Below are 11,505 nucleotides of genomic sequence, written 5' to 3'. Positions count from 1 at the left end.
GAGAGTCGGAGAAATAGATTTCCTTTGCTGAAAATAAATGCATTTATTTCATTCATTCACACAGAGTCCTGCTGCGCGATACATGAAAAACATTGAATTGAAAGACGAAGTGGATAGAACCTCTCGTACTGTGGAATCACAAGAAAGACAGATAGAAGCCTTACAGAGTCTGATTGAGGAGACCGATAATCCAACTCTATTAAGGAAATCTAAGGTTGGTGCAAGTTAACTTCCACGGAAATATGCACGATCAAAAGCCTTCTTCCACTCGCATAATTTGAATTCATGGATGTAATTGCATGCCGCAGAACTCTTAAATGTTCTATGCATTTTAAAATTTAGCCCTTTGCACGGAACAACAAAAGCCGGCACAACCTGCTCCAATCGTCATTGTCACCTACACGAACACATTTTCCTCATTAAAATAATGTTGGCCAGAATGGTGAAATGATTCAAGGGCAATTTGAGTGAGTTCTCTGAAACATAGAAAAATCACGGTTTTGTTGCTTTTCGGTACTTTCCATGAGGAAAGGTGATGAGACCACAACAAAGCAACAAATTACAGTTTAAGAAGCGTATTTCCTTCCTCCTCGTATTTTCGAGCGTGGGTACACAGGGATACGTAGTAAATAAAATCTCCTCCCACCTTCGGGTGCTTTTTCAGAGTCTTTTGAGGAGGAAATGGAAATCAGCGTTGATTATTGTGCTCTTGTTAGCCTTGGCTGTGGTAATACCACTACTGTATGTCTCCAAATCTAAAAGGTAAGATGCCTGTACAACATACAGAACATTTTATTCAAATGGTTGGGATTGGCAAAAGTGGCCACAAGGCAAAAAAGTTTATTTAAGTTCAGTCTTAAACGTGGATTAATCCCGTCTTAAATTTAAGTTTACTACGTTTAATTTGGGGTTTAAGCAACTTATACACCGGTTTAAGTCTGCCTTAAACCGAGCTTATACTATCTTAAGGCTATACTTTAATGTAGGTTTAAGCTGACATTAAATGCCTGTAAACAAAAGTATTCGTATACGTTACATTTAATGGAACTTAAACTCGTCTGAAGCACTCTTTTAAGTACTGTTTAGCTGTATTAAACCGAGAAAGCTTATTTAAGTTGTCTTAAACGTGGATTAATCCCATCTTAAATTCAAGTTTTCTAAGTTTAAGTTGAAGTTTAAGCAACTTATACACCGGTTTAAGTCTGCCTTAAACCGAGCTTCTACTATCTTAAAGCTACACTATAATATAGGTTTAAGCTGACATTAAGGAGGCTCGAAAGGGTTTTCCGCAATTAACAGCAAGTGCCAATCAGTAAAAGATATCAGGACTGTCAAACTTATCGTCGGGATAATGACTTGACATATGCTTAACACTATGTTAGGGCAATCTTTTAAGGGGGCTCGTCAAGCATCATCTGTTGCCATGGCAACAGTACAGTAGTGCTAAAAGAGCTTCTAATTCTCAGTTTTTGAAAGATATCTTAAAAACCAAGTCGGTGACCTAGTTTTCTTTTTTAAATTTATTTAACATCATCACATTCTCTATCTGCATACGTGATATAAAAAAAAAACTAACCAGTAGAACTTGAATTATATAGGAAAATACTGTTTTAAAAGGTAAAAAAATTTCCACTGGATAAATTTTTTTAAAATTTTTCTTCCGGAATGCGTAATGATGAAAATAATTTGTACACAAAAAATTAGGGTAGGTCACCGAACTAATTTTCGAGATATTAGTTCATCAACTTAGCAAGCTTTATCTCCGGTTTTTACAATTTTAGCTCACACTTTTATATCCGGTCACGCGCTTTAAACGATACCGCTGACTCCAGGGCTCATTTTCGCGAGTATGAGTCCGTTAATCGACGGATGCCGTCAGCGCGCAAAAAATCGTACATCCTGAAAATGGATTCACATTGTTTCGTGATTTTACACATTCCTGAAAAATAAGTCCTCATTTGAGACTCAGACTGCTTACCGTTACGACAGTTGGAAATGTAAAACATTCCGGAGAGAATTCTCTTGCGGAATTCGATATATGATGACAAGTTGATTTTACAGATGGCGCCAATGCCAGTACAACATTGAGGCCATTAATGTTGAGTTTCTCGTACAGAGATTGTAATGTAACATGACACAAACCTGCCTCTGCCAGCTTCTGGACCGGACCATGTTTGTCGAAAGATGAAGCTTTCCATCGAAAGTCTGGATGGTATCTTGTCGTTGTTCCGAGAAGATGGCTTGATCGAAGGCCTCATTCGGCGATGCACATTTACCATTGACCGTATAATTGTTTGTGTGCAATTTGAAGTGGAGGAGTGAAAACAATTTGGAGTGAAAAGAATTTGCTTTGACGTCTTCCAGATTGTCATGAGCGTCAAACTAAGCGGAGATCAGAGTTTCATATACAACAGTAATTTGTTGGTCGTCACAGATTTCGCGAATTTCCATATTTTTCAAGGTATTAGAGGTATGAACAAGCCTTAGCTTCATTTTCCTTTTTTTCTCTTTGCCACTGTCATGACCGTGAACTTTCATTATTCCGTTTTAAATGGAAAGCAAAACAAATTTTGCAATGCTTTCTTAACAAATGCGAGTTTGCATTTTCGTAGTTGTAATTTACAGTTTATTGACTGAAGTATCAACAATCTTTCTCACAAGTTTAAGATGAATATTTTATTTTAATTTTATCGTTTGTGGTTGAATTAGAATTAAAGTCTCATCTACATTGTTACGATCTCTTGTTTACTGAAAATTATGTTCTTTTTCAAGGCAACATTTACACTTCTCCATTTCCGTTCATAAAACATACTGTCAATGTTTACCATCCTGGATCCAACAATGATTTCATTTTCCTTTTCATCTTCCGGTTAGTTGTTTAGGAAAGTTCTCGGTCATTGCATTTTATTAGGAATCAAATTCAATGCGAAACAAATCGTAGCACTCAGAGGTATCCACTTAAATTTTTCGCGGAACAAAGTAAGACGTACCGAACACACTCGTCGCGACTTTATTGATGGGGTGTTGACTTCACCATCCTCTTTTAGCTCGTTAAATAAACTGTTTTTGGCCACTTTCGGCAAAAGTCCTGCCATCCAAACATTTTCCTACCTACTTTCAAGAAGTAAACTTTCCAGTTTTGTTTCTCAAACAACCACTTCCGCTGGAAACAATAGAGGTACCCGGCAATTTTGAAACGCTCATAGCGGCCATGTTTGTTTATAACTCGACCGCGGATCTGATCGCGTGCGCCTTCTCTTATTTCTCTCGCGAGTAATTTGCTTACGTGTATTTTGGAATTCATTCTCCGCTCGGTCAAAACAACCCTTTCGAGCCTCCTTAAATGCCTGTAAACAAAAATATTTATTTACGTTACATTTAATGGAACCATAGTTAGTAGATAAAGGCTGATAGTTTCGAAAGAAACTGTTTGGGGCTGCGTCGGTGGGACTATCGAAATAATTTGGATATATCAACAAAGTTGAAATGGTAAATTGGCCACCGTAATGATTACAAAAGCTGACGTTTCGAGCGTTAGCCCTTCGTCGGAGCGTAACGCTCGAAACGTCAGATTTTGTAATCATTACGGTGGCCAATTTACCATTTCAACTTTGTTGATATATCCAAATTATTACATAGTTAGTAGAGTTTAACGTTCCATCAGAGTTCCCTCTATTAACTCTGATGGAACGTAAACTCGACTGAAATACGCTTTTTGGTAGAGTTAGGATTTAAGGATAATTAATATATGCATACGGTGTAGGTGTTCTTGGTTTAATTTATATCGTTTAGGTTTACTTTATTTGTTGTAATAAGAGTAAAGAGTTGATCGCAATCATATATGAAACTGGTGTGTAGATGGCATCCATGTGGGAGACTTTGAGTGGTCACGTGAAGCATGCGCAGTGAGGGTCATAAAACTTAACGCATATGCATTGGTAGATGTAGGTAAAAATGTGATGTAATGGTCACGAAATGTACCACAAATCCAAATGGGACCTTTGGCACCATTAATATTCAAGATGGCGTAAATAAAATCACTATTCATATCGTGTAGGAAGACGAGATTTATAAGCTATCACATTTTTTTGCAAGCTTTTAGTCATTTATTTTTGTCGAGTCATCAAAAAATAACGATATATCAGCCGTGTAAGCAGTTTAGTCTGCGTAGAGATGCCATACTTCAAGTAAAGCGATGATATGAAGAAAGTTCGATTTCATTCAATCAGACAAGTAGTGTATCTTACTGAAAACCATCCGTACATAGAAGTCAAAGAGAAGGTAAATACAATCATGATCAAGCCGTTCCTGGATACTCCGTTTAAACGCAAAACAAAAGAGTTAAAAGACAGACAGCATAGTAAGTATCTATATGCGAGTACATTTTACACAAAACCTCGACTCGCTTAAGGCATACCTTAAATCTTTCAGTAGGTTTAATGATGTATTTAAGGTTACTTAAAGTGGTCCTAATTCTTTTGGCGGCTTAAACTAGACCAAAATCTTTGAGCATATTTAATAATATATTTAAGGTCACATAAACTTGATCAACTGAAAATCTTTCATTGGCTTTAATGCACATTTAATTGAAACTTAAACCTGGTTAAATAAAGGTATCTTTTTAAGTCAAGTTTAAATTTTCATTTGGATTTTATGCCCGTTTACTATTGCTGAAATGTCGCTTAAATGTAGCATTTCACCCAGTGGGCGAGTTAGATATTGTAAAAGCCATACGAACTGAATAACGTAATAGATAGATAGGCATGCTTAATCAACACTTTTGAAGGCAAAACTGAATTACAGTGCGGGTTAGAAAATTACACGCACGATATAAATACAATGACAAATAACACTGATAACATTTCAGCAACTTCTCATGTATGAATGATATGAATAACCCTTAATAAATAATATTTCAACAACACGCACAACAATTTCATTACATTATAAAAGTTATCATAAATATGCCCTTAAGGGTTACCCCTTATGGGGAAAAATGTAATTGTAATAAATTTAGCACATTTTTCGGCAGATTACGAAAAAGGAACCGTAAACCGTCGATTTCGGTTCGCTGCTTCATTCATCGCAAGTGGAATATTGTAAACGAAGGTCCCCTGAAGTGTCAATAAACTCCTCTTCCGTAATTAGATCTGTAAGTTATCCTTGTTGTAACGCGACTGTAGCTTTTGAGAAATAGGAGGTGAAAGCCCGTTTAATCACATCAAAGCTCTCGGAATAGAAAAGAGAGTGAAAATAGGAAAAAGGTTTGAATTTAAGTCTGGGTGGGTAGGATGGAGATGCCATATTACTGTATGTCCTTGCAAGTACTAAGAGTATCGTTCGTACGCGCAATGTACTGCATTTGTTGTTTCGTTGTTGTTGTTGTTGTTTTCACTGTAGTTCCTCGTTTGTTCCGAGTGAATCATCTCAATCGTCTCAGAACAAGGCACTAAATTTACAGATGCCGTTGGGACAAGGAAAAGACGGGAAAGCTTCTTTCAATTTCGGTAAGAACGTGACTTGAATAAAAGTAAGCTTCGCAAAAACGTATCTTCAACAATCATTCGGCAAAGATTTAGTCAGTATTGTTGAATAATTCCTAAGACCAAATGGGCCGAAAAGTTTATTTAGCCTATTTATAAGAGAAAAAAAACATTTGCGCTTGTTTTTCTTGCTCATAACAATTGTTTATTGACCCTTCGAAAGTCGAAATCTAATCGTGGACAACAAAAAGAAATCCTACGAAATGCTTTCCACGTAACTACACTATCATTGCACTTACCATAATTCTTATACCCGTATCAGGAGTTCGGCTAGACAATCTGCTTCAAGAGTGCCAAAATCCTCACTGGAAGCGATCCTTTCCGGATCTTGATTACGCCGTCTTCGGCTACGACATTTTAAAGGGTTATCCACTGGCTACAGGCCACGATCCTGGCTTTACTCACCCAATATTCGTGACAGACTACACTTCTGAAAAGCAGACTTCTGACTGTCGCTACAGTGTCCCAGCAGGCTTGATTGTTGTACCTGACGTGTCCTGTGAAACATCATTTTCTTCCAAAGTTGTGCGAAACAGATTGGAGATGTCAAAGTCTCTTGAAGCATCTGCTAACATCGAAGGTAGGTTAAAAATAACCTTTCGTCGTAAACTCCGAACTTTGGGGATTCTTTGACAACATATGCCCGATGTGGTCGCTCAGGTGGCTTCTTGCTTTCGCAACATCTTATCGGCATATTAAGCGTTGGTAGAGCACCAAATCGTGGCTTTTTCTTTATCATTTTCTCAGTTGTAACTGCGAAAAGTATGAACAGACACATATCAGATACGATTTCATGAAAATTGAGCAAAGCTATAAGCAAACCTTTCACGACAATATTATAGAGATCAAACGAAGTATCGAGTGAGAAGCTAAAAATAAACACCAAGTACTTACATATTTCAATATTATCAGAGGCAAAATGTCTTTCACATGTGTAAACCCTATCCTTAGCAATTAGTTCTTTGAAGGATTTGTCCAAGACTCTTGTCTTTGTGATCGCACTTAGCCAGTCAGACCTCCATTTCTTTTGCTATCATACGTATTTAATACCGCAGTTCAAAATATATGAACTTCATATATTCATTGTATCTGATTTATCATCACGGGATTATTACGAATCAACTTAACGGCCTGCTCCCAGTTGGCTTGTTAGCTTAATTGGTAGAGCGCTGCACTAGTATCGCAGAGGTCAGTGGTTCGAATCCCGTACAGGCCTGATTTTTTTCAAGTCTGATTTTCGCTATTGCATAAATAGCGCTATCTACTGCGAAGGATCGTGCATCATACGTATTTAATACCGCAGTTCAAAACATATGAACTTCATGTATTCATTGTATCTATGCCACTCTGTTACTTCTAATTTCTTTGCGTTTCTGGCTCATGTGATTATGTGTGTAACTCATTTCAGAATCAGCAACAACAGGAGCATTGAACAACTGTTGATTAAGTGACTCATTTATTCCTCTTGCTCCCAGAGCTCCACGCGTACGAGTGAGATCAAAATGACATTCAAACGTTTTCACTACACTTCAAATTTACCTCGAGACGAGTGAAGATTAATTTGTAGGCATCAATGAATTCCACTCCTAATAAGTGTAACTGCACTTATGCGGAATCTGTGGCTGGAATTGACAACTCCGCGTCTTTATGCAAACATGATCTTTATTACTCTACAACTTTTTGGTTGAAACTAAAGAAAACAACAAACGGTTACACTAATTACGCAAAGTACAACCTAAGGAAATAACGAACAACAAGGCTATAAAAAACTTGCATTGTTACGGCCACAGAAACGTTTCTCAACTGCACTTAGCGAAAAAAAAAAGGAAACGGTTATTACATGATGAATTATGCAGATAGCACAGAGCGACAGGAGGCGGCAACGAAATGACAAGAAAGGCGCTAATGAAACAATAAGTATAATTACAGAGTGAAAAGACTTAAATAAATGTACTCCAAACACGCAACGAGAAAAAGAGAAAAAAAAGAAAACCACAAAAAAAAAAAAGAAAAAAAACCACAAAAGAAATGTCGCACTTAGAATTTACAATAATATCATGTGGAATGTCATGGGGATGGCCCAGATTTGGCAGTCAAAATGTACCATTATATTGATCTCGTCATAAATGTAGGTCAATGAGATAAAAGTAAATTCCTCTCCTCCTACAGGGTCATTACAATCATGCCAGGCAGGCGCTCACTTATTTGACCTGTAAATAATCTGTTAGGGCTGACTATTAAAAAATACAAAAAAACAGCCCATTTGATTCACCCTAGCCTTCCGATGCCAATGGGTGGCTTCAAACTAAAATAATATTCTTAATTACCGCAGGAGGTGGATGGGGCTTTAAATTTAGCGCAAGCGCAAGCTACAAAGAATCTGTGGCACAAATGTCGTCGGGAGAATACCTGTACGTCATATCCCAGGCTCAATGCCGTTATTATTTCAGCAAAATGGACGACACGGATCCCCCACCCTTTGACCCAGGCTTTGTAAGCTGGGCAAAGAGACTTTCCAACTCAAATGGCAACGGTGATGCAGTCTTGGAGTTCATCCAATATTATGGAACTCATTACCTAACAGAGGTTACGTTTGGAGCACGATTCATGAAGAACCACAAAATGAGTCAAACAAAGTACACAGAGCTTAGGAGCCAGAAAATTAGTGTAGAAGCACAAGCCAGCTATTCAGGAGTCGTCAGTATCGGAGGGGGATTTTCAATGGACTCAGAGCAAAGATCTGCTGTTTCCAACTTTCAGAAGTCTGTGGAGACAAGCACAATCACTGTAGGAGCAGCTCCCCCAAGCAACGGGGATGCTATGACGTGGGCTTCCTCTGTCCAAGAAAATCCAGTTCCTATCAGGTACACTTTGAGAGCTATTCATAACCTGTTTACTGAGAGGTATTCCAAGCATCTTCCCGACGTAAACTTGGATGTTATGCGTGAGATGATCATCAATACCTCAAAAAATTATTGCCAGGCTCTGAAACTCGCAGGACGGGTAGATTCGTGTGACGATGACATTAATTTGGGCATTGAACTGCAAAACATTGGAGTAGCCACATTTGGTAAAGTTGCCAAATTTCTTTTCTTTTGTTTTTTTTTTTTTTTTATGTGTCAAACTTTTACATCATTTAAAATATAGCAATCGTGATAAAGTTTGAAGCTGCAAGATAATTCTGAAATATTTAAACTCTTATAATCAGTGACAAGGACTCTGTTTGGAAAAGCTAACATATCTCTTTATGCATTTTGTGTGGTGCAACAGTTTTCTGGAATTTCATTTCAGTTTCAAGGTGCTCGCTCAAGAGCAACATGTTTAGTGTCCCGATAAGCTCAAATTTGATTTCTCCCATGCATGTAAATGGATGAAAAGATAAAAAAAAAAGCCAAAGAAACAACACACACAAGCACACACAAAAATTGTCCAAGGATGTCCATTTTTTTGTTTTGTTTTTATATTGATCCTCAGTAGGACACGTAGCTTTTAGTGCTGTTTATACAACTTTGCGTGAATTTTTTCATTTCTGATTTCTTTCAGGCTATAGATATTTGGGAAAGGTGGATGAGACAGATTGTAGAGCCATTTGTCTATTGGACGAGAAGTGCGTGGCAGTTCAGTATTCTGCTTGGAGGGGGTGTAAACTCTTCGACACGAAAAAGGATCTCAGAGCGCGTGAAACGACGAATTCCAAACTGGTGGTGTTTCTCTCCAGACTGCAACGATTAAAGGAAAGTTTTGTTTTGAAACATCTTAAAGTCAAAGAAATTGAGCAACGCCGTGGCGAAAAGCAGTCTGCCAATGTTTCTGAGTGTAGCTTATTTTGTGCTGAAGATGCATTTTGTCAGGCGTTTGTGATGTGTGACCCTAAGATATCCGGAAGTTGGTGTAAAAACGCCAAGGGTAACTGCCTGCTTTATTCAAAACAGAAAAGCACGGCTGTCGAAATAAATGAATATTCCGAGATTCATTATGTTTGGAAAAATTACACCCTGGCGGAAGAGCCAGTAAACTGAACATGATCCGCTTGGCCGAAGTGAGGCTGAATTTTTATTATTTGTCAGTTAGCTGTAAGTTAGTTTGAACATTTCTCTGTCAGACTCGCATTATGGACTGATTTCAGATCACATTTTTAATGCATGGGGTTATTTGGGCTGTTTAGCAACTGTAGATGGCTCAAAAGGACGTTCATGTTTAGAGAAAGTAAGATAAAATCAAAATGCGAAGAAGTAGTTTTTTAGTTGAGGTTAAAACTCCTTTTAGATTTTCCACTTGACCCATAAAACTGTGTTCCGCCCCTAAGGGTCTTGTAGCCGTCGCTGTTCTGAAATAAGTTTGAATTTGAAGATCTAGGCAGTGCACCGCTGACAAGAATCAGAGGTTTACCTACTCTCCGCTATGAGGATGAATTAGCATAATGTTACAAGTATTTGCGGGGTACGGGTACCAATTTTAAAATCAGTTGATGGATTTCAATTTAATATCATTGTCTTTTTAAAGAAGTGTTTTATCTTTTTACTTTGGAAGTAGTAGGTTAAATAGTTCAATCAACCAGCATTGCTTGCAATGTTAAGTTTCATTTTGGTAAGAATTTCTTTGAAAATAAGGTTTTGTTTTTGGAAATTTAAATGGGTTTAAATTTTGTATGGGCATGCGCAATGGATGCTTTTAGAAGTACAAGTGTGAGTGTAAGCCCTTTTTATAAGTAGAGGTAGAACAGTGTTGTATTCATAGATGGCTATTTCAGGTTTAATTGGTCTTTTATTTTGCAGAACGATTATGATGCAGGGTGAATGGGTAAAAATGGCTTTACCTTAATTAATTAAAAAGAATGATGTTTATGAATCAGCTTAAATTCGTAAAACTCTGTTCTCTCCGATTTTAGGATTTTTAATCCGAATTGGCATCTAAGATATATAGTTATCAAGTCTTCATTCGGTGCCATAAAATTTGAATTTTCTGAGTCGTTTGAACTGGTTGAACTCAAAGATCACCTCCCAGTATAAACATTCTCGTAGAAAACGACAAGGATGTAATAAAGACGAATTCATACCACACGTGTGAATGCTGCTTTCTGCACGTTTTCATAGCTTTACTTGGAGGAGATTAACAAGAAGATCTAGACGGGGTCCGTCGACGTGAGCAAATACCAACAAGTTTTCCCCTGATATTTATATGTTGGTTAATGATACTTTTCTGGCTGTGTTTTAAGATTGAAAAGAAAAAAAAGGGTCAAGCAAAGAAGTGGGAAAATGAAATCTATCGTGGCTGATGTTGTGTTAGAAACAGACTAAAATAGTAGTTTATCCTCGAAAATCCTGTACGCAAGCTTTGTCAGACAAAATGCAGCATACTTAAGAAGTTTTCAAATACCCACACAATAACTTTATTTCTTCCAGAGACCTCAAGGCTTCCTGGCAAGCATCCATTTCTTAACGCATTTTCGCTTGAAAACTTGACAGCCAGTGGTCTTCTCTAGTTATTCACCCGTGTGGTATTCTAAGTCTGTCTTTCTTGAATGTTTTCTTTGAAAATAACAGCTAAAAGTCAGATATGAATATACTTTGGTGGCTCTTTCCTCGCTTTGAGCTAAAGAACAAGGTAATTGCAGGGTTCTGTTTACATCTGCGTATTACAAATGGATTTTATATCACAAGACGCTTGACTATGTAATTCATTCTTCATGGATATAAATTATGTTGGTGTTGAGGAGAGATTGGATTGGATCTCAGGACCAACTACAGGCAACAGATCAAATCATATCAAGTTGGAACAACAAATAAAGCTAAAATAATATTAAGAAATAATATACCTTTGATAAAACAGAGATATTCGTGTGTGTCTCTATAAATATAAAAGGTACGCACCGTTTTTAGCCGCTACTTTTCCTTCATAATATTGTTTTAAAACACAAGCAGGAAATAAAGGAAACAGCGAGAGGTCATTTATTGTAGCTCAT

At 37.4% G+C, this 11,505-nt stretch overlaps 1 protein-coding gene across 4 annotated transcripts in view; it reads left to right on the top strand.

Moving 5' to 3' along the window:
• The window catches only part of LOC111335083 (perforin-like protein 1), a 12,496-nt gene extending 1,893 nt beyond the window's left edge, over positions 1 to 10,603 (top strand). For 3 of the 4 annotated variants that reach the window (XM_022940927.2, XM_022940928.2, XM_088754123.1), the window contains 6 exons: positions 65 to 214; positions 665 to 762; positions 5,401 to 5,507; positions 5,806 to 6,123; positions 7,876 to 8,613; positions 9,087 to 10,603. In XM_022940927.2, the coding sequence (XP_022796662.2) occupies positions 65 to 214; positions 665 to 762; positions 5,401 to 5,507; positions 5,806 to 6,123; positions 7,876 to 8,613; positions 9,087 to 9,562 (1,887 nt within the window). In that variant the 3' untranslated portion in view covers positions 9,563 to 10,603. The remainder of the gene's footprint in view (positions 1 to 64; positions 215 to 664; positions 763 to 5,400; positions 5,508 to 5,805; positions 6,124 to 7,875; positions 8,614 to 9,086) is intronic. The other variant, XM_088754124.1, reaches the window with a different exon arrangement.
• Positions 10,604 to 11,505: the final 902 nt, after the last annotated feature.

The sequence above is a fragment of the Stylophora pistillata genome, chromosome 3 (genome assembly GCF_964205215.1).
Source record: "Stylophora pistillata chromosome 3, jaStyPist1.2, whole genome shotgun sequence".
NCBI lineage: Eukaryota > Metazoa > Cnidaria > Anthozoa > Scleractinia > Pocilloporidae > Stylophora > Stylophora pistillata.
The sequence above is the reverse complement of the archived record's forward strand: the minus strand, read 5'-3'. Positions and strand labels throughout refer to the sequence as shown.